Here is a 20,860-nt window from a genome sequence, read left to right as displayed (position 1 = left end):
ACACCAAAAGAACGTCACGCGCCGCACTGACTACCTGGTACGCTGGACATCGACCACTCGAGTTCATGCTAATGTGAATACTCGGACTACTGTTTAAGATGAGCGACCGTGTCTCCACGACCGAAACTCGCAGACTACATTCGCTGGCATACAAAAGCTCCAACCAGTCACTTAGCGAAAGCAGATACAAAACACTGGGATAGACAGAAGTAGACAGAGCTCATTGATCGATTGACTTCTGCTCCGGATGAAGAACGGAACACGATATTAATCCGTGACCAGATCCAGAGTAGCTGCAATAGCTCTGTGTTTTCCTTGGTTTGAGACGATCTAGAGTCTCAGACATAGATACAGTTGTCCGGATAGATCCTGCGCACCAGATCCTCCTTTGTATGTCCGAGACATCATAAGCAATCCGTCAGAAAGCTCCATGAAGAGTTGACTATCCTCCGCTCCTCTTACTCGATGATCCGCCGCACTGACGGAAAACAATCGATTATTGTAAGGCCGATACTTCGTTTGACCACAATTCCCTCCATGGCGAGTGGTGGCTCGCCTCCGAAATAGGCTGTGGTCGAATGATTGTGGTGGTTTGGTCGCAACTCGATGAACGAATGACCCCGAGGACTTAAACCTCACGCTGACGTATCATTGACATTGGTCGAGAGGGAAGACATGATGGAGCAGTTGACGCGATTACTTGCTGTGGCAGAAGTTAGCTCCGTCGTCTCGGATGGTTTGCAGCCATAGACTACACTGCAGCCAACACATACCTGCGGGCTCTCGTCTTTCTTCTCTTACGCTTGAGGCGACGAACTCTCTTCTTTCTCCACTTGGCTCTCATCTTGAATCAATTCCGACTGTGTCTGAAGTCAGCAAGTTGTCATAACAGAGTGCAGAGTCTCCTGAGCACGGTTGGGGGCCAACATACAGAGCTGTTTCGAGGATGAGTTTGCGGTGATGAGACAGAAGCGCGAGGAACGGAAAGCTGCTGCGGGGATTTTGAAGAGGGAATCCAATGCCAAGACTGCCGCTGCGTGTGTGATGTCTGGCTTGGCATGTATGTTCGGATGACGTTGAAGTTCAATTTCAAGGCATGGGTCACGTGGGAATGGCAGCTCGAGACGTCCCGTCATTCACATACAGTCGATGGCAGCTTTCACCAGCTTTGTTCGCATCTGCCACATTAACGAGTGTTCATCAAGGTGAGGTTCGACCGAGTCGTCTCCAGAGGAGTAGTGTTGATGCGCCATTGTTTGTCTGTCAGCTAACTAGTTATTTTCGTCTACTCTTGTCTTCCATGCATGCGTGGTGCACTTTTCCTTCTTCCTTTGTACTTTGATGGTATTATCTGAAGTGTCAATTGACCATGACGAACTTGCCCTGCTCCGGGGTTCGGCGGCTAAACAGCACCTCAACAGCGTCTCCTAAGCCGCCCCTCGCCGGGACTTTAGTCCTTAAGAATCGCAGTGGAGAAGTCCTTGGTCGTGGGTTATAGTCCGATCGAGCTACCGTGGTTTATTTCGAGTGTACTAGCATGTGTAGGGAAGAGTGTCTTTGCCAACCAAGAAATTATGATCGGCCGTGACAAGAGCAGATGGTGAGGAGGCAAGCCACGTGGAGGCCGTTGCTGATCAAACAGTCAATATGTCCTGAATGACCCCTACATCTCAAAGAGACACGTGAGGATCTACACCGTCGTGTATGAGAATGACGAGCCCAACGAGGTCGAAAATCTTGTATACGCGGAAGACCTCTCACAAAATGGTGCTTTCTTAAATGGAGACCTCATCGGGAAAGGCAACGGGGGGTATCTACTCAGCGATGGGGACGTCCTTCGATTGAGTCGCCAGGTCAACTTCACATTCAATGTCGCTAACAAGAAAGAGTCGAGGGTGACATTTGACCTGACCCAGGAGACAGAGATGGCCGTACGACGCTCCTTGCCTTCTAATGCTATCAACTGACAGCTATAGTCTTTTCGTCAGGAATATGTTGTTACGGACAGATTACTTGGCGCCGGAGCCTTTGGAAGAGTGTTTATGGCCATCGAACAAGCCTCCCGAGCACAAGTTGCGTGCAAACTGGTCGATCTCCGAAAGCTCAGACCAAAACCACGGAATGTTTTTGGTCGTCTCGAACACCCTGCTCCTGCAGAAGATGTCGACAGCATGGCTCAGCTCCGCAAAATCAAAACGTGGGGCAATCAGAAGAAGAGGGATCAAGGAGTCTTTACCAAGCTGAAAATGTATTTTCGTGAGATCAATATCCTTGCATCCCTTCGCCATGTGAGTCCTACCAAACCAAAACTGGTGCTAGCTGACAGCCTCGATTAGCCCAACATAATTCGACTTGAGAAGGTGTATATCACCTACGATACCATGTGAGCAGACATGCTCCTTCCGATGCCCTATCACTGATAAGCGCAGCTACATGATGCAAGATATTGTTACCGCCGGTGATCTCTTCTCCTACATAGAGTCTAAGAATGGGAAGCTCCTCGAGGCTGAGGCGGCCGTGATACTACGACAAATCCTGGTCGCTGTGCGGTTTCTGCATCACCACAACATCGTCCATCGGGATATCAAGCCTGACAATATCCTCATGACCAGTCTAGCCGCTGGATGCCGAGTGGTATTGACCGATTTCGGCGCAGCTCGAAGAGTCCCAGCCCAGCGACATCGTATGTCGACAGTGATTGGCACACGCGAATATGCCGCACCGTAGGTTGCTTTTGTTTCCAGACTATGAAAAAATTAGCTTAACAACATTATAGGGAAATGCTGCAGGTACGTCGTGAGCAGAAACAGTCTTCGAGTAGGCAAGGCTACACTCGCGCCGTGGATATGTGGGCAGTGGGCTGCGTTGCAGTAATTCTCCTTACCGGTGGAATGGCATTCACCGATCCTATCACATGCAACTTCTCAGAGGCGTTGGCTCGAAATTGCAATCTCGACTTCCTGCACAAGTCAAAGGATTGGCAAGCTATCAGACAACGGCCAAAAGATTTCGTCGAGCAGTTGCTGGTAGTTGACGAAGAGTCAAGACTGACAGCTGTTGATGCTCTGCAACATCCCTGGTTCAGCAATGAAGCTCACAAGAACGATTTCGAGGACCTGTATCAGCGAGCAATCAAGCATTGGCGCCCGAGGCCACCAAAAAGCCCGGTGATCGACTATCAAAACGGATATATCAGATGTCTGGCAGAGTCATGGGGATTTGAGGTTAGCAAGTTTCGCGGAGGAGAGCAGAAGCCGGTCGAGCCGCATTATATGCCCTATCCCACAAACGTCCATCAAGCGCTTTCGCCCATGGAGAGCCCGGAGAACAGGCTGTCGTTAGAAGTACTGCTGGCCGTGAAGAAGTGGTCCCCAGAATCCGCCTGCAAACTATCGTCCTCGTCGAATCTAACAAAGGAGCAACGCCAATTTTTCGTCGCAGAGGACGAAGATGAGGCTGAAGGAACCAGGGACTCCAGATCTCAAAGGCTTCCACAAAAGGATACACCTCCGTCTGTGGTCGTGCTGACCGAGAAAAATGCTTCGCTTAGTTCGGGCCGTAAGACGCAGGTTGGCCCTGAAGAGGAAAGCGAGGAAGCCACGATTGCGGGAAATATCGCAATGCACGAGTCCTCAAACGAAGGGCTCGCAACAATTGCTGCCGAGAGGTCTCGACCGTCAGTCACTCCTGAAATGGTCCAGACTTCGACGAGTATGACCAAGCCTCCTCCGTCCGGACAGGAACGTGTACTTTCAGGCACCGGGCCCTCAAGCAGTACACCGGGACTCAAGAGAAGAATATCGACGAAATCGATCAATCAGCGACCAAGAAAACACCGAGGCTCGATTTTCGATCTTAAAGAGGATGGTGATAGCGACAGCGGCAACGGAAAGTCAGCTAAACACACAGGACCAAAGTACTTGGAGCTCCTAGGCAAGCCCCAGGGGACAGCCAAGGGCCCCATCACAGTACTTCGACAGCCTCAATTGTATCTTCCCAGGTGAACATGCTTCGGTCTGATCAACTTTTAAGAGTTGAACGAAAAAAAAGAAACCGAGGCTGGAAGAGGGGATCCCAACAACTTCGTTGTCTGAGGCTGAAAACGGGACGGTAACTGAACATGGGGCCTTTGTGGATGGGATCCATCATTAACGTCGTGGATCTTGCAGCCGCTGAAGGCTGACTTCGTGCTGGCTTGACTTCTAAACTGGCTAGATAGGAGGTGGTGGCTACGACGATTGAGCTGGTTCCTCAGACGGATAACACCCAGGAGGCATACGTGATACGCTCTACTTTGCTATACAATCATCAAGACACTAGAAGGCACAATCAGACAGGTAAAAATAATACACCTGTAAATGATGTTCAACCCATCTAAGAGACGTCTTGGACTACTCCTCGGGTTCAGTCGGCTAAATCGATCTGACCCGTCCCAACTCCTCGTCGTTTTTCTTGATGAATGGGCAAACAATATCCTGACCTGATCACAATCCAGAGCAGTACCAGGACTTTGAACGAGCTAAATAGATAAACATATAGTATACATGTATAGCGACCACGAAATTCCTGTCACTGTCAGTTTTACCTTGAATCTTCTAACCGAAGAAAATATGCTGTAGAACGAGGTGAGCAAATTTTTCGATCGTCTTTTTGTTCGAGCCTCCTTTACGCCCTTGGACTTTCCGTTCATGCCATTTTACGAGCATCATCTGCAGCAGCAGCTCGCTTCTCCTCGTCGTAATCGCCATGCTGACTTCCATCCAAACTTGTACCTCGGCCTTCGAAGACACCCACATCATCACTACTCCCCATTATTGAGCCATCCTTATGCTCGCCAACAGGACCACCAGCAGCAGTAGCAGCACCGGCCTTAGCCGTCATCTTCATAGAAGAGTCAGCAGCAGCAGCAGCAGCAGCGGCAGGCACACCCTCTAATCTTTCCGTCTTGGGCCCCGTGAAATTCTTCCTCCCGTCCAACACCCAGGTCGCCAGACTGATTGCACCGATGACGCCAAAGGCAGCACTACAATAATTCATATTATCCGGCGACACGGGCCCTTCCTGGGGAAAATTAAAGTCGACGCCGGCAAACAACAGAAACACCAAGCCCACAGCATTGGCGATCGGACTCAGCGTACGGCCCAGGGTATACCTGCCCGGAATGACTTTTGCATGCTCGTAGCCTGCGACCAGACTCCACAACCTGACCAACAGCGGCATGGCGTACGAGACATAGAATCCAAATGTGGCGATGGAAATGACGGTGGAGAACCCTTCGTAGCTGGCAAAATAGATGCTGTTCAAGCCCATCTGGATCACCAAACACAGCAGGATCGCGTACACGGGCACCTGAGACCGTTTGTTGACCTTGGCGAACGTCCGTGAGAAGGGTAGGCCGTGGTCCCGTGCAAATGCCCATAGTGCTCGACTGCCCTCGGCGATCAGGCTGTTGGAGCAGATGAGTACAATGATGGTAATCATGCATGACAGTGTCGTGGCCCCGCGAACGCTGCCCGTGCTGTCGTAAAAGATTTGAATCAATGGAACTCCTGTGGCTGTGGACGCTGTCGCTTCCAGATCGCCGATGCAGAAGAATGCTGAGATTAGGAATATGAACCCGGTCACGGCTCCGAGGTAGACGGACGCAATGATCGCTCGCGGCGCGTCTCGCGTTGGGAGGACCATCTCTTCTATCAAATGACTCGGCGCATCATAACAACACATGCCTGAGGGTTTGTAGACTGTTAGATAGGAATCTGGAAGGTCGAAAGAGATGGTGGGATGGAAGATGTGGTAGAGGACGAGGAAAGGGGGTTTGATTGAGGCGGGTGGAAGTGGAGAAAAGAACTGTGAAGACCGTGCGGAGATAGGGAGAGCAGTGAAGTGGTGCAGGGCAGGCAAATGAGTGAATATAGATGAGGCTGCTCTAACATGATCGTGACAACCACGCAGCCCACGGTGCTGTTGTTGGTGGCCTCGGTGTGTGGTGGTAGATGTGAAGCGAGTGAACCTACCAAATAACGTCTGCAACAACCCAATCATGACGCCCATCCCGGCAGACTCAAACCCAGTATTGTTCTGAAAGTCTGAGAAGACAAAGCTGGCAGGTTGCTTGTGGTCATTGGCGGCGAGGATAGTAATGATGACGACGAAAAAGCTCAAGATGTTCCAACACACGGCGAACGTGGAGATCTGGTTGAGGTAGCGAGAAAACAAAATGTTGACCAATGCGGCGCATATGGCAACCAAGTAGGTGACCAACACACAGTGCCAGCGCTCGATGGTGTAGTTTGGGTTATTGAGGTTGGCCATGCCGAGGATGAAGTTGGAGCAAATCTGGGCGGAGTGAATCAGCTTGTGATAACCAGTTCGAGTGTGCTATGGCTTGTGAAGATGAACAGGATGTCCACATGGTCGTGGTAAATGGGGAACAGGAGGTGGCTTACAAAGTTATTGACTGCCCCCATGGCCACAATGCCCGTACACATGAACCAGCCAGTAACCCAAGCCGCGCCACGAGCATATTTCGGCGGCGCGAGGATGGCTACCCAAGAGTATTGCCCTCCCGCGGTCGGATAGGCCGAACACATTTCAGCGAACGAGTAGGCCACGCAAAGCGACAGAAGACAGATGCCGACCCAGGACCACACCATGACGGGAGGTCCGCCGGCGTCAATGCCTACGATCAACGTGCCGCCCAGGGCGGTCCAGCACGTCACGATGGAGAAGCTGAAGCCAATCATGCCCAGCAGCCCGAAAGAGCGCTTGAGTTCTGTGTAGAAAAAAGGAATATGAATTAGCTCGGAAGAGGCAGAGGGGACCATTCCAGAGACATGACTCCTGTAGCGTAGACTGCGACAGTCTGCGACAGTCTGCCCTCAAAGTGATGCGTGATGGTGGCACGGAACTTGAACATACCCTGCTCATAGCCCATTTTGGCCAATTGCGCCTCGTTCGCCGAAGACGAGTCATTGAAGTCTTGATTACCGCCCCCACCGCCAGAGACGAGCGAGGAGAGTCGGCGAGTAGCCATATCTGCGAACCGGTTGCAGATGATGCAACTTGGACGATTGGGAATAAACCAAGAACAAACACCGACGAGAACGGGAGAGAAAGAGGGAAGGGAGACAAGGAGATCAAAGGAAACTAGTAGACGCAAAGACGGAGAAAGTTCACGGCCATTTCCAGCAGATAAAAAGAACGCAACCAAGGCAGGGGCCAGGACTTAAAGATATGTAAATTCAACAGATAGACAGTCATCATCACCAGCATCACCGCCGACCCCTACCTTCTGGGCCCGGGGATATGGGACGGTGGCGTAACGAACATGACGAATACTTGCTGATGCTTTGGCCTGCACACTGCCCACCTAAAACCGGTACCTGGTTTTTAGCTGTACATGTACTGTATGGGCCAACACATCGGTACATTGGTGCTATCTGAGCAAAGGCGGCTGGCTGGCTGACTTCAGCTGGAGAAGCCCGCTGCTATCGAATCGACTCCTTATCAGTTCCAGTACTCTGGTCGATCGGTAAATGGCTCAACTGAAGGTGTTGTCCGTCAATCAGGACGCTGGAGGTGCTACTTATAATAATAGTAGTCAAATTGATCATGCCGTGGAGATAAGCACTGCGGCAGACTTGACAATAATAATGCTGTGATAAGGGGCCAACTGTTGGGTCGGCCTGACCAATCCCCGCGTCGGATTTGGTGGCCATAGTAAGGAGACTGCTTACTAAAAGTTCTGTCTCTGCCCTTCGCCAATAGGTTTGGAGTACCAACATGCAGAGAAACACTCCCAACTGTGGTACCACAATCCTGTCGGGTTCTCTCGGCCTATAATTAGTTACAGCGTACGACTTCTGTTTCCTTCGTCTGGCGACACTCAGCTGGTGACGCTCTCGAAAATCTGTTGACCCAGGGGCTTCGGTACGTGTCTGTCGAGGTGTAAATTAATTGTAAGTTTCTGGGTACGTACTGTGTACACCTGACTGGCATCAATATATATTTGTGTTTATTCCCCCTTCATAGCCTGTTCGAGAAGCATGCCGGCCCCGGCTCTGGACAGGATGACGACTGCAGTGTCCTGTCCTTAGCCGTCTACTTATAGACCATGGATGCAATCCTGCAACTAATAACTTGGATCTCATCGCCACTGCGACAATCGCCACTCTTCCGCACGGACGGTATCACTGACAGACGAAGGAGCTCGAGATTGGAGAGGCTGCCAGTCGAAGTACTGCTGCACATCATCTTCTTCTTACCGGCGAGTTCAATCGCTTGTCTGAGCTTGACTTCGAGATGGCACCATGAAGCTCTCAAGAACCGGGCTGATCCCAAGATGCGACACGATCATTTAGAAAAAGCACGCTTTATTCGACTGATAGAGGACGACTTGCCGGACATGATGGCATGCTGTATCTGCAATATTCTGTACCATTGGCAGAAATGGCGGCGATACATGTGTCCCAACTGGACCAAACACGCACCATTGCGCCGTGGCGCTCTGTGGTGCTTCCCACATGGACCTTGCCTCATCTATCGAAATATGGTGGAAGTCTTCCTCTGAGGATTTGCGAAAGGTCCTCAACACAGCCCCAGCTACAGTTACTAATCACCGAACCAAGTCCGCGGATGATTATGCGGGCCTATCCTTTAGTTATGTTGTTGACAAAATCCTTGAAGCTCGCGTGGTCGAGAAGAGACTTATGCCTCACGGCGTCTACAATATGGCAGAAACCTGCTCGCTGGCTCAACAACCTGGTGGTACGCCGGCTCAAGAAGTCGATCAGAGCACTCACCGCCCCGGTCATATTGCCGTCCCGAAGAGACTTCTGCTTGCGATTCATCGCTTCAGGACCATTGGCTGTGCACATACTCGGGATACGCTCCCTGCGACTATTTTGGACGCGGTTCAGCTTCAGCTGGGCTGCTGCTCCGGCCATCATCCCACAAAAAGTCGGGATCTGTTGAACTGCGGCCACTGTGCCACTGACCTACGTGTCCGGGTGGGACTAGATGGCAACAGTACGTGTGTACAAATCGAAGTCGAGCTGTGGCAGTCTTTCGGAGGTCGAGACTCTGGCGATAGAGACGAGACTGAAGTACCAACATTTCAGCTACCAAAGCACGGGGGCTGAGCCCTTCGATATCAAGCGCCCTCCTGGACGCGACCTGGAAGAAACGTTCACACGAGGACTTGAAGGTAACACCGACTTCTTTCCGTCTCCAGACCAGCACCCCAGGCGTCAAACTTGGATTCAGTGGTGGAGATGGCACTATGACACGAGACCAGGTGAATTGAGGATGTACTGTATTCCAGGTCATGGTGCAGTATGACGAGCCGAACTCGAGAGCAGATACAGTATTCATACTGTGCGTCGCAGTGAAGAGGGCCAACGAGCAGAGCATTCGATTGGAGCCTTGGTAAATTGCAGTGTCGCAGTATCTAAGATCTCATGGCAAGGGCGGGCCAGCATAAGTACCTGGACTAACCACAGCGCCTTCAACACCACTTCCGACCCCTGAAACGCTGTCTTTCTGTCTCTGACATTTCCTTTGTGAGTCCGGCTGCTGCCAAAGCTTACTCGTAGTGATATGAGGCCGCGTAGGAAAGGGCGAATTCGTGAAGGCCAACCTTTGGCTTGTACCACGGGCGACGGCGTGATAATACTACAGTAAATCAGATAGCTCGATGCTCAAGCAATGAGGCATGGCAGTCACCGGGATTGAGTTCGTCTTGGTTTCACTCGAAGAGCTACTCGTCACCAACACTGCGTAGAAGTGCGAACTCTGCGCTGGTGTCCCACCCACCCGTCCTTGCCCTGTAAGCTAGTCAGTCAACGGTCTAAACGTGCCGTGCAAAGTGACGGCAAGCGACTGCTCTGTGCTCAAGCGGAGCCCAACCTGCGGGATAGTAGTTTGCGAGTGCATGGCTAGGCGGTGGACCCAGCCAGGCAAGAACCCTGACTGGGTCCTTGACCGCCACAGATACTCTGTCCATGGGAAAAGGAAATCAAACGAGGTGCCAAAGTGTGAATCAAGTAGGACTTGGGCAGAGAGGGTTTGGAGCGCAGGCGGCCGGCGGATTTGACGAGATTCAAAATCCAAGTTAAACGGGAGGATCCTGCAGCTTCTCTAAGGTAGCGACAATGGGTACTAGCCCACTCTTTCCACGTCAGTCTTGGGGAAGGAACACTGGCATGGCTCAGGCTGCCAGTGATGTGCATTCGAAAGAGAAAAAATGATACAGGTGCGCCTTGGTCGTTTCTCGCTCAACCCTTCCAGTTCCTGTTCATACATCAACAACATAAAACTCCCGTGCTCGTCCACGGCACTTTGCAATCTCTGGTTCCCCTTCCTCAATGTCTTGTCTAAAGCACACCATGATTCTTCCTGACCGGTACTAGTCCGGAATCGAATGCATCCATTAGAAATCATTATGGCTCCTTTTTTCTCTTCACATTCCACCCATACCCAAATCGCCCTCGGCGTCAACAATTGCCAGTCGCTGTTTGGCCGTTTTAGCCTTCTTGCTAATGCCTTTGCCTCCGCGAGGCCCTCGTTTTGGCCCCGGGGTCTCGACAGTGCTGACGGGTGTGGCGGCCCCGGATGGTTTGGCAGAAGCGTCTTCAAAATGTCCCTCGCCTATGAAAAGAAACATGTCAGTGACCCATATGCAGGAAATGAGGACAGTTAGTTAGTGCTTACCTTCGTGGTACATGTCGTCCAAGCTCATCTCTCCCTTCTTCTTTCGTGCGGCGGCGGCGAGAGCTTTCTTGCTCTTCTTCTTCGTCTCCTCTTCAGGCTTATCCGCAATCTCCTTTTCCTTTTGTTCGATGAGAGCCGCTTGGTCATCGTCAGCGAGCCACATGGCGATATCTTTGGTTCTGTTCTCCCGCCGGTCGCGAGTGTTGAAGTCAACCCCGGCACCGTCTCCGCCAGTGATGACAACCCGCTGTACCTCTTCTTTCTGCATCGCCCGCTTGCGGATCCGCTCTTCAATAGTACCCCGCGTAATGAGACGGTAGACCGTGACTTGCTTGGTCTGGCCCAGTCTGTGTGCTCGATCCATGGCTTGCGAGTCGATAGTAGGATTCCAGTCGGAATCGTAGAAGATAACCGTATCCGCCGAAGTCAGGTTGATACCCAAACCACCTGCACGGGTGGAGAGCAAAAAGATGAAGATTTCGGGCCGAGTCTGGAAGTCGTGGACAGTGTCTCGACGATCTTCCAACTTCGTGCTTCCATCCAACCGACAGTATTTGTAGTTTCGGTACGTGAGGTACTCCTCCATCAAGTCGATCATTCGGGTCATTTGGAAGTACAACAACACACGATGACCTCCATTCTTCAGTTCCCGAAGAAGTTGATCCAACTTGGCCAGCTTGCCCGAGTCGGTCACGAATCGCCGCATCGATGGGATCGAAATATGCGTATACCGTGCCTTCTGGTTTTCTGGTTTGGGCAACATGTCGGATAGTGGGAAATTCTCGGGGTCCACATCTTGTTGCAAAAGTTTGACTTCCATGGACTCTTCGAGCGGGAACAAGCAAGATCGGACATCCATGTTAAACATGGTCAACTGCCGTTCGGTCAGAGAGGACTGGTCGAAGCAGCTGACTTCGATCGGCGGTGCAGATGCCTTGGGTCTAGCAGCTGGCTCCAGAATGGAGTAGCCTTGGGATGACAGGCCCTCCTTGGAAATGTTACACAACTTAGCCAGGTTGGAGTTCGGGTCCAGTTCGGCCAACGCCTTCCGAGGACTATTATCGACGATGTTGAACATGGCATGCGCAGGGGCTTCTGGCTCTGAATCATCCTCAATGGGTAAAATGCGTCGATGCTGCTTTCTCAGCTTAATAGCACGTTCGAACAACCCGGAACTCCCAATGGAAGATGCTTCTTGGACCGAAGTGTCGACGAAGCGCAAGAATGAGAAGGCGCCATGATTTTCCGCTGATGATTTGATGTGTTCTTGAGTCCAGATCCTCATCAGGCCACTTAGCTTGTCCTTCTTGAACCCGGCCCGCCGAAAGCCAGCTTTGGGGTTGTTTGGGCCCGCAATGTCGAGCCTGCCAACATCGTTGCACAGCACACGAGGCAAATCATATTGTATAGGGTTTCGCACCGAATACCCAACTTGGACAAAATACCCTTCTCGGAGGAAAGAAGCTGTCTCGGCAAAGGTGGACATGGAAAAGGGCGAGGTCGTGTCTGCTCTCTCGAAGAGATCGGGATGGTTGCACACTTTGCGGAACTGCATCACCAAGTTCATCAAAGTCGCAGTATCCTGGTCATCGCCCAGGGTGGCCTTCTCAATGAGGTCCATGATGCTAATCTTGCTTCGGAGATTGGCATAGTAAGCTCGCTGTCGATAGGTGAGGTCGCAGAAGACGTCTTTCTCGACTTTATCACCCAGTTCTTTTTGCACATGGGCCTTGACACGTCGCAACATGAATGGTTTCAAAATCATGTGCAGCCGCTTCAGCTGATCCTGGTTGAGCTTGGTATTGCTCTGTGCGTGACTTTCAATGTCCTTGGAAAACCAGTCGCTGAACTCATCATGCGAGTCGAAAAGTGTCGGCATGATGAAGTGCAGCAACGCCCACAACTCTTGCATGTTGTTTTGAATGGGAGTACCAGTCAGCAAGAGACGATTTCGGCACTGGAAAGCAAGCAAGGTCTTCCAACGTGAACTGCTCGACGACTTGATAGCCTGAGCCTCGTCAAGGATCATGTACTGCCATCTAATTTTCTGGAAGTATTGCGCGTCCTGCACGACAAGTTGATATGACGTGACAAGTACATGGAACTCCGAATCCTTGTTGTAGGTGATATGTTTGCGATCCCAAAACTTGCGCAATATCTTCCGATCTTTGGCATTTCCCCAGTATGGCAGAACCTTGATTGCAGGCACGAATTTCGTGATTTCTTGTTGCCAGTTGTGCAGTGTTGACGCAGGGGCAATGACCAGGAACGGTCCCCAGATGTTATGCTGTTCGGCCAGATAACCCATGACCGAGATGGATTGCACCGTCTTGCCGAGACCCATCTCATCTGCCAGGATACCGTTGATACCTTGTTCGTAAAGGTTAACGAGCCAGTTCAGACCTTTGAGCTGGTATTCCTTGAGCTGGGCCTGCAGCATTCTGGGTTGAGACACTTGAACGTCGCCAGCCATGGTGGGATTCTGGAAATTCATCTCGCTGGAATCAAACGCTGACATAGGGTCATCACCATTGAAGTTTCGGGCTTTGTCTTGGGCATCTTGCAAAGCGCTCGCAGCGTTGGCCATGGCGGCTTTCCGTAATTCCGACTCGTCTTCAGCATCAAAGTCAAGATCTTCAAAGTTTGTCACTTTGTGATTTCCGTGCTCATCGGACAGAGACATGTCGTCCATGCCCTTCGCTTGAGCAGAATCACCGGCAGGCCGTTCTTTTTCCGCCGCGGCTGCCACTTCGGGATCGTTTGTGGCGCGCTCGATTTCGTCAGTCTTGATCTTGCGCCCAATGAAGTGGGAGTAGATCTCTGTTTGCGAGATGAGGAAGTTGAGTTTCCGCTTCTGCCGGTTGGCCTCTCGGTCCGCCTCGGCCTTCTTCGCATCTTCAATTTCCTTTCTTTCGGCCATACGGCGCAGATCACGCTCCTCTCGCTCATTCCGTTTCCAGAAAGACATCATTTCGCGCATGACTCGCTTCGCCCTCGCTTGGGTGTCTTTCATGCTCTTATTGGTGCGTTCTTGCCACTTCCGCGCCTGCTTGCTCGCGAGGATGGCTGTCTTTCGCAGGTTCTCCTGTCTCGTGTTCAGCGACACCTGTTTGATCCGATAAACCTTGGCTATGTCCTTCCGGGCCATATCTCTCCAAATCTGTTCATAGATTTGATTGTAGCCTTTAGACTCGTAGTTAATCGTATGTCCTGCCGTAGTCGGCGCAGCGGCATCTGGAGTTTCACCTGCATCAGCCCCAGCAGCAGCGGCAGCAGAAGCAGCAGCCGCGGCCGCTGCAGCCGCCTCTGCTTTTGCCTGTGCTTTCTTGCCCTTAGCAGTCGTCTCCTTCTTTGTTTCTTCCTTGGGAGCAATTTGCACCAGAGCATCTCTCTCCATGGCGGCGTACGCAGCCTCTGCAGCATCTTTCTCGGCTTGTTTCTTCTCCTTGGATTTCTTGGGGCGAGTAGAAGCGGCGCCCTCTCTCTTGGTGCGCTTCTTCGGCGGCTCTGGAGGCTCAGGAGATCCAATCTGGAAGGACGAGGTAACACCTCCTTCGTAGTTGGGAGCGGGTGCCGCAACCTCCATGTCTTCTTGCGCAGAACCGCCCTCGAGGAGTTCCGCGGTTTGTCTGATGCGTGCTTGTGACTTTTCTGCCTGTTTGAGGTATTTCTGTGCCTCTTCTTGGTCTTCCGCGGCCCTGGCAAGCTGCTCAAATTCTTCCATCTTCTGGGTTTCAGTGCGTAGTAGTTGCTCACGCCTACGCTTTCTCTGCATGTCCTTTTTGCGCTCTTTCTCGGTTCGGATGTCTTTATCTGCGATCTCCTTTGCAGCAATGGGCTCATACCGCTCTCGGAAGCGCTCAGCAGCGCTCTGGGCCTGCGATTCGAAGGGCGCGATGAGAGAATCAATTATGAACTGTCTCCGGCGCTGCACATTTTGTTAGCGGGCATAATATGGCAGTGTAAAGGGCGGCGCCTTCAAAGAGCTTTCACTCACCTTACGCTTGTGTAGTTCACTTTCAGCGACATCTGCGGCTCTCTTCCTACTTCTCTGCTTGTAGCGCCCCTTTTGTTCGAGCAATCCACCGTCTTCCACGTCACTAAGGGGGCCTTCTTCGATGCTGCTAAGAGCTTTCAAAATCTTCTCTGCCTCTCTTTCGGTGAGGATCGTACGCGGCTTCGAAGGAGCGACAATCTTGCGCTGGAAGTGTAAGGAATCGGCTCTGGACTGCAGCTTCGCCTCTCCATTTAGGACATGTCGAGGCTGACCTAGGTCTGGCAATTTTGCTACCAGCGGCTCCTCGGGTACTGGTTTGCTCTCTAGCACAGATTTCGCCGGCGGCGGCGTTGCTGGCCGCGATGGTTTACCGTCAGCTACCTTGCTGGTAGGTTCATGGTGTGATGGGCCGAGAATGCTCGCGAAGGACATGGGATTGCTTGCTCTATCCGGCTTCTGTGGCATCAAATCAGCAAACCCTTGAGCCAGGCGATTTTGATCGCTTACGTCTTTTGAGTGAGGACGTGACTCCTGGAAAGCACCTTCAGTAGACCTCCCGTTTGGTAGAATGTGCTGATCCCGCATTGGTGAAGGCAGGCTGGAGGGGGAGGGGCCCGATGGGTGAGCATGTGTTGGTGTGCCATCATATTGTGCCGGCATGTTCGGTGAAGGGTTTGAAGCGGAAGCAAGATGCCGTGAATAGGTTCCCTGCAGAGGGAATGATGGACTTGATGCCAAGGGCGGGTACTGCGGTCCTGTTCCTACAGAGGGAGGAGGCAAGGTATTCGGCGCAGGCAACGGTGATGCCAAAGTTGGTGGTCGATGATGGTGTGGACTTTGGACCAAAGACGCCGGTGGGAACGGAGGCGGGGTTTGGATTAGGTGTTGAGGAGGTATTTGAAAAGGTTCATGACCGTAGTAAGGGCGATTAGGGTGTGTAGGTGAGTAGGGTGGATATTGTTTCGACTGGGTGGGCGAACGAGTCGCGAAGGGTGTAGAACCAGACATTGCTGGCACTGTCGCGACGCGGACTCTTCTTGATTGTTTGCCTTGACTTTTATTTGATACTTAGGATCTTTGAGATTCAGCCCTGGTGTCAGATTTTTATGCTAGCCCTTTGTCTGCAGTCTCCATAGCCTTGATTGTGGTGTTGCCTCAAATCGGGCGCGATAACTTTTTGACGACAATGAGATGATCGCGCAGGAGATCGGTTATCGTCTCGAATCAGGCCTCGTGATTCGCACTTTGGGGTTTTGGATAGATCATCGGGTACGGCTGAGTCGTGTCACCGTAGCTAGTCCATTCAGGGGGCTTGCGGCATTACCCTGCTGAGGTGGTGCCTACAGGGTCTCGCGAAGGAGTTAAAGGACTGTTACTATGGTGGTGATAAGATGAAGGGATGGGTGGAGGAGTGATGAAGAGGAAGATAGGTGGCGTTGACGATGAAGGTCGGAGCATGATCAGTCACAGTTGGTGCATCGCAGCCCAAGCTCGTCTGCCGGATGTCTGGATCATCTCAAAACGCGACGACTCGGCGTTAAGTCCACAGAACATTGAAGTGAACGCAGGTCACGTGTTGGTTTCTATATACCACGATTTTCTACTCGAAGTGTTTATCTGGGTGGTGAGAATCGCCAGTACAGACTTCTGTTGGCTGTATCTTTTCCACCCTCTGCTCAAGTCTCCTTTGTGTTGAGCCCGCTAAGTGTGGTGCGAAAGAGCTGCTGGGAACGTGAGCGATGACGGGCAAGTCTGTTGGCTGATCCACACGGGATTCTGACTTGTTCCTTCGCCCAAAGTTTTGGTCGCCCCCAAAAAAGGCTGCGCTGCCCGCAATGGTCCTTCACGTTCGACTTCCGCAACCATTCCCCGCCAAGACAATACAGGGGCCACTAGATGGATAAAGCTGATACGCTAGTTCTAATGGGGTATCATAATCGGTCGGAACCTCGTTTCAGTATCTACCCTATTGCTGCCAGGTGTTACTTTTCGTCACTCTCCCTATGTACTCTACTGTGCTTGTGCTTCTAGCTTGGATCGTACGTCTGCACCATTGCAAATCCTCACACCAGGATTCACAGTCCAGGAATAGCCAGATTCATGGCTCCAAAGAACAAAGATTCGGGGAAAGCTGACAAGTCCAAAGCCGCCTCGGGAGGGGCCAAAGGTAAAGGCAAGGGCAAAGAAGAAGACGGCTCGGCTGGAGGTGGTAAGCTGAAGGCCGCTCAATCAGTCAATGTTCGACATATCCTGGTATGTCGCTTTCTATCGGGTAGATGCTTTCCCACTCCGGGTTCTCGTCACCTAACATATTGGCTCTACCTAGTGCGAGAAACACTCAAAGAAGGAAGAGGCGCTGGCCAAATTGCGCGCTGGTGCGAAGTTCGATGACGTGGCCAGGGAGTTTTCAGAAGATAAGGCTAGACAAGGTACCGTGCAATCAAAATCAAAGCTGTTTTATTCAAACGTCTGACCGAGGCCTCTTTGTTACCCAGGCGGATCGTTAGGCTGGAAGGTCCGGGGCAGTTTGCATGGAGACTTTGAAAAAGTGGCCTACGACTTAGAAACGAGCACGACAGCCAATCCAAAATGTGAGTTTGTTTATTTCTTCGTACAAAGACTGTGGTGGCATCTACCTGAAAAAAAGAACCCGGCCTCAAAATGAGCGATCCAACACTCTTGAACGGCCTAACTTGGGTATATTGCCTGACTCTGCGACGAAAGAGACCGTGACCAAACCACTTGCTAACCAACGGTAGACGCGGAAGTGAAGACCAGCCATGGCTACCACATCATCATGGTCGAAGGAAGGAAATAAGTTTCACAATATACTAGGAGACCTTAGTGAATGAGTGGACTCGCCACAGTGACATCGGCAAGCACATCTAGGGCGACATGATCAAGGCAGTGCTTCCTTTTGCGAGGAGAACCGTTGACCGGGAGCGCCATGACGCTGATGGTAGAGTCTTTGGTGGATTCAACCTTTGGAGGAGTCCAACTGGCTTTGGGGACATCAGGGTTGGAATTTGCATAGCCAGGTGGACTTGCTCCATCTTGAGAAGAGGCGGTTCTAGCAGTGTGCTGGGGGATAACCTGTGCCTGATCCGAGCTCGTTTTCCGACCAAGTCGTTCTGCAAGCTCCAAATTGAGGAATCCACTCGATCGTGGTTCTTCTTGGTTTGCCGACAGGTGCTGAGATGCATGGAGCGATGCTGGCCGCGGCAACTCGACCATATTGAGAATGCCACTGGAGCGAGGTTCTTCAAGCTCTGGAAGAGATGGAACGAGTGCGTTAGGTGACAGGGCCCTCGAGGATGGGGTATGGATGGATCTTTCGTCGATACTGGAAGAGACCCTCCTCATGGTGTCCGGCGAAGCATGGCCATTTATTGTTGCTTCTTCATGTTGAACTTGGCCACTGCGGCCCAACCGTCTTCTCTTGGCACGCACGCCCTCCAGTTCTTCCAATCTCTTCTCCATTGAAATGGTCGTGTCATCCAGGACGACAACACGGTCCCTTAGGCGAACCTGTTCATCACCATTGCATAGAATCTTGTCCTCCGTTTCATGGAGCTTTCTTAGCACCTCCTTCTCGCTCTGATAGAAGGCCGCTAGGGCTTCACGCAAGATCCGCACTTCCCTTTCCCACAACTGACGTTCTCTCTGGAGTGCCGTCTCACGATTCCCCCGTTCATTCTGGATGGTCTCCTCCAAGCGTTTGACCTTGTCAGCTAGTTTTTCGAGTATGACATTGAAGACCTCGGTCGACTGTTTTTTGTCACCAACAATGTCATGGACATGATAACACGCCTGGTGGCCGCAGTCACAGATGTTGCCCGGGGCGCTTCGATTGTGATGAAAGAATTGACAAGAGCATTGCTGACTGTGCGCCGAGGCGTGTACGAGGGGATGCCGACACTCTCCGATCGGCTGAGGGCGCGCACTTTCAGATGTCAGGCGGAGTGGGCGATGTTCGTGAGCAAAAGTGGCGGGAAGCGACAATGAATTTGACCCAAACATCGAGGCCGCGGTGGGGGTACTTGAACCCGAACTGATGGCTTCCAGATAGGTAACGTGAGAGAGTGCCGGCAACGCATGAAAGGTGCCCTCGAGTCGAGCTTTAGAGACTAAGTCTCTTCCCACTGATGGAAGGGGCGGTGTCGGCCACCTGTGTTATATTTTCTTTGTTTACAGATATTCAGGAAATATTGTTTGACTGCGAGGTGTCAGAAAGCCCCCGGTACCGCTTGATATCTGTCTGTGACAGGTCAAGTTACGGTGAGTGACGTGCACATACGCAGCCCTTTCAACACGGACCGCTACCACGGCGCAAAGCTCTTTCTCAGAGAACTCCAGCTGAACGTGTACCACAAGTATATGCTCATTGTAGCTGTACCCAGGTGAAGAAACCAGAAAGAAAAAGGCTCGTGCTCGAGAAATCGAGCACAATGTTGTTGGATGCTTCTCTCGGAGCAAGTATCGGTGGTCAGAAGTAGTTTATCAGGATGAAGGACGTGTCTGATGGAAAGCGAAGAAGTTTCGTTATCTGCGCCGGGGGTTGGGTCCAACGAGGCCTATGGACTATGCCGGCAGAGCGGTGTCAGAGGAACATGTGCCGGCGACCTCAACGGCAAATGGAGCTCTCTAGGACTGGTCAGCTCGAATCAAAACGAGCAAGACAATCGGGATAGGAGGATGTGCATGAAGAGCGACATGGATCGGGAGAAGATTAGGCTGTGCTAGAGAGCTAGCTTCCAAAGCTGCCCGACACGGCGGACCGCTGGGTAATTGAGGTTTGATAAGGCTAATGAGGCTGTGGGCCGGAACAACGTGGGATTCCGCCGACCAGGTCGCCCAAAGCTGAGGGAACATGAAAGTTGGACTCACTCCTGCAGTTGGGCCAGCAGTTGAATCTAGAGGGCCGAGCAGCTGATGCGGGCGTTTTGTTGGTGTACAAAGCCCGGGCACGGCAATTCCAGTGACAACAAGCAGAGACGTGGGGTCAAGGGAAGACTTGTACGGTGTACGTTGGATACTGGCAGAGGAAGGGAGACGAATGAAATAGAATGGTAAGGTAAGGGCGTCAAGAATGGGATGAGTTGGGATGAGTTTAGATGGTGTCACACTGCACGAGACAGTCGGTGACACACCACACGGGTTGCTGCTACAACCACCCCCAGGCACTGACGGGTACTAGGTACAGTAGATACCTACCTTACTACTACCACTGCTGGCACACTGACAGTACAGTACCATGTTGGGTGGGGTTCTGTCCCTGAAGCCCACAGCAAGCAATGCAGGGCCAAAGACAAGGAAATCCCCGTGAGTAGGGGTATCTAGTGGAGTCAGAAATCAGTCCCTCCGCGGGCAATGTGTACCCAGTAAGTTCTACTATGCAGCACGCTGTACTAGTAGCAGGGCTGTAGGTAGTCAGCTTGAGGACCTCCAGCGTGCAGCGACTTGGACCTGTTCAAATTGCACATGATGGGATGTCTGTAGAGCAGTGGAAGTGGAAGTGCTAGAGGAGGAGGAGCACGCACCTCAGGCTGGGGTCGCCGTAGTGCCTGTGGGCCTTTGAGCCAGCAGATCGTGGGCATCTGGCATCCACTCGACAGTCCATCTTTGAACTTAATTCCCTCATCCAACATGGGGGCCCGGGGGGATGCCGTAGTGTAACCGGGTGGAACTTTGGGGGGCCATCAATTATACTACTATGTAGTATGCCGGTGCTGGACGCAACCTGAACATCACCCAGGCTCCTGGATAAGGGTGCCATTAATAATTGGTTGCTGCTGGAGTAGTTCGATATTTTTGAGGTAGAGGAGCGCGGGAGCTTGTGTTGTTAGTTAGTACCTTAGGTATACTTGAAAGCCAGGTGCTCTGGCAGCCTGCAGAAAGGAATACTAGCAATTGAGCTGCCCTGCAAATAGTAGTACTATTAGTATAGCAAGCTCTGTACCCTTTCAAGTCGTTGTGAGCAGATATCAACAGGGAAACTAGCTGATATGCGTTGTAGGAGCGAGTGTTGGGCCTGCACCTCGCGTCTCGATAAAAAACTGAGGCTCAAGGAAATCCCTCGGAAGATGCCACCATAGCCACCAAAATGACCTCAACATTTTCCGACGGCCCTGTTTGCTGGCTGTTGGCGTTTGT

General features: G+C 51.8%; 6 protein-coding genes across 7 annotated transcripts; 3 read left to right on the top strand and 3 right to left on the bottom strand.

Moving 5' to 3' along the window:
* The first annotated feature begins 1,147 nt into the window (after nt 1-1,147).
* On the top strand, nt 1,148-4,373 carry HMPREF1120_05191 (protein-serine/threonine kinase). The gene is made up of 5 exons (XM_009159356.1): nt 1,148-1,931; nt 1,977-2,288; nt 2,337-2,383; nt 2,430-2,723; nt 2,777-4,373. The coding sequence occupies exons 1-5, from the start codon at nt 1,926-1,928 to the stop codon at nt 4,002-4,004; spliced, it is 1,887 nt and encodes a 628-aa protein (XP_009157604.1). The 5' UTR covers nt 1,148-1,925; the 3' UTR covers nt 4,005-4,373.
* Nucleotides 4,348-8,096, bottom strand: HMPREF1120_05190 (uncharacterized protein). Its single transcript, XM_009159355.1, has 4 exons — nt 6,919-8,096; nt 6,447-6,772; nt 6,015-6,336; nt 4,348-5,726 (listed from the first exon to the last, which is right to left on the bottom strand). The coding sequence occupies exons 1-4, from the start codon at nt 7,031-7,033 to the stop codon at nt 4,687-4,689; spliced, it is 1,803 nt and encodes a 600-aa protein (XP_009157603.1). The 5' UTR covers nt 7,034-8,096; the 3' UTR covers nt 4,348-4,686.
* HMPREF1120_05189 (uncharacterized protein) lies at nt 7,786-10,919 on the top strand. Its single transcript, XM_009159354.1, has 2 exons — nt 7,786-10,252; nt 10,410-10,919. The coding sequence occupies exon 1, from the start codon at nt 8,523-8,525 to the stop codon at nt 9,138-9,140; it is 618 nt and encodes a 205-aa protein (XP_009157602.1). The 5' UTR covers nt 7,786-8,522; the 3' UTR covers nt 9,141-10,252; nt 10,410-10,919.
* Nucleotides 10,045-16,501, bottom strand: HMPREF1120_05188 (adenosinetriphosphatase). Its single transcript, XM_009159353.1, has 4 exons — nt 15,215-16,501; nt 14,708-15,163; nt 10,711-14,638; nt 10,045-10,647 (listed from the first exon to the last, which is right to left on the bottom strand). Exons 1-4 carry the CDS (start codon nt 15,713-15,715, stop codon nt 10,460-10,462), a joined length of 5,073 nt encoding a protein of 1,690 aa, XP_009157601.1. The 5' UTR covers nt 15,716-16,501; the 3' UTR covers nt 10,045-10,459.
* Nucleotides 16,319-19,264, top strand: HMPREF1120_05187 (peptidyl-prolyl cis-trans isomerase NIMA-interacting 4). The gene is made up of 4 exons (XM_009159352.1): nt 16,319-16,960; nt 17,034-17,136; nt 17,203-17,298; nt 17,467-19,264. The coding sequence occupies exons 1-4, from the start codon at nt 16,808-16,810 to the stop codon at nt 17,523-17,525; spliced, it is 411 nt and encodes a 136-aa protein (XP_009157600.1). The 5' UTR covers nt 16,319-16,807; the 3' UTR covers nt 17,526-19,264.
* On the bottom strand, nt 17,281-19,904 carry HMPREF1120_05186. 2 transcript variants are annotated; one of them, XM_009159351.1, is made up of 3 exons: nt 19,595-19,904; nt 19,005-19,351; nt 17,281-18,923 (listed from the first exon to the last, which is right to left on the bottom strand). In XM_009159351.1, exon 3 carries the CDS (start codon nt 18,725-18,727, stop codon nt 17,549-17,551), a length of 1,179 nt encoding a protein of 392 aa, XP_009157599.1. In that variant the 5' UTR covers nt 18,728-18,923; nt 19,005-19,351; nt 19,595-19,904; the 3' UTR covers nt 17,281-17,548. The 2 variants fall into 2 exon arrangements, with proteins under 2 accessions (XP_009157599.1, XP_009157598.1); XM_009159350.1 differs by having other exon boundaries at nt 19,005-19,904.
* Nucleotides 19,905-20,860: the final 956 nt, after the last annotated feature.

This window comes from Exophiala dermatitidis, assembly GCF_000230625.1.
Source record: "Exophiala dermatitidis NIH/UT8656 unplaced genomic scaffold supercont1.4, whole genome shotgun sequence".
NCBI lineage: Eukaryota > Fungi > Ascomycota > Eurotiomycetes > Chaetothyriales > Herpotrichiellaceae > Exophiala > Exophiala dermatitidis.
This window is presented reverse-complemented; position numbering and strand designations above follow the sequence as displayed.

Coding starts and splice junctions, on each gene's coding strand:
- HMPREF1120_05189 (XM_009159354.1), top strand. CDS start 8,523: ATGGACCTTGCCTCATCTATCGAAATATGGTGGAAGTCTTCCTCTGAG.
- HMPREF1120_05188 (XM_009159353.1), bottom strand. CDS start 15,715: ATGTCTGGTTCTACACCCTTCGCGACTCGTTCGCCCACCCAGTCGAAA. Junction 15,164..15,214: donor CACGTCCTCACTCAAAAGAC/GTAAGCGATCAA, acceptor TTGATGCCACAG/AAGCCGGATAGAGCAAGCAA. Junction 10,648..10,710: donor GGACGACATGTACCACGAAG/GTAAGCACTAAC, acceptor TTCTTTTCATAG/GCGAGGGACATTTTGAAGAC.
- HMPREF1120_05191 (XM_009159356.1), top strand. Junction 2,384..2,429: donor TATATCACCTACGATACCAT/GTGAGCAGACAT, acceptor TGATAAGCGCAG/CTACATGATGCAAGATATTG. Junction 2,724..2,776: donor ACACGCGAATATGCCGCACC/GTAGGTTGCTTT, acceptor ACAACATTATAG/GGAAATGCTGCAGGTACGTC.
- HMPREF1120_05190 (XM_009159355.1), bottom strand. CDS start 7,033: ATGGCTACTCGCCGACTCTCCTCGCTCGTCTCTGGCGGTGGGGGCGGT. Junction 6,773..6,918: donor CAAAATGGGCTATGAGCAGG/GTATGTTCAAGT, acceptor TTTTCTACACAG/AACTCAAGCGCTCTTTCGGG. Junction 6,337..6,446: donor TGGGGGCAGTCAATAACTTT/GTAAGCCACCTC, acceptor CACTCCGCCCAG/ATTTGCTCCAACTTCATCCT.
- HMPREF1120_05187 (XM_009159352.1), top strand. CDS start 16,808: ATGGCTCCAAAGAACAAAGATTCGGGGAAAGCTGACAAGTCCAAAGCC. Junction 17,137..17,202: donor AGAAGATAAGGCTAGACAAG/GTACCGTGCAAT, acceptor TTTGTTACCCAG/GCGGATCGTTAGGCTGGAAG. Junction 17,299..17,466: donor CACGACAGCCAATCCAAAAT/GTGAGTTTGTTT, acceptor AACCAACGGTAG/ACGCGGAAGTGAAGACCAGC.
- HMPREF1120_05186 (XM_009159350.1), bottom strand. CDS start 18,727: ATGTTTGGGTCAAATTCATTGTCGCTTCCCGCCACTTTTGCTCACGAA.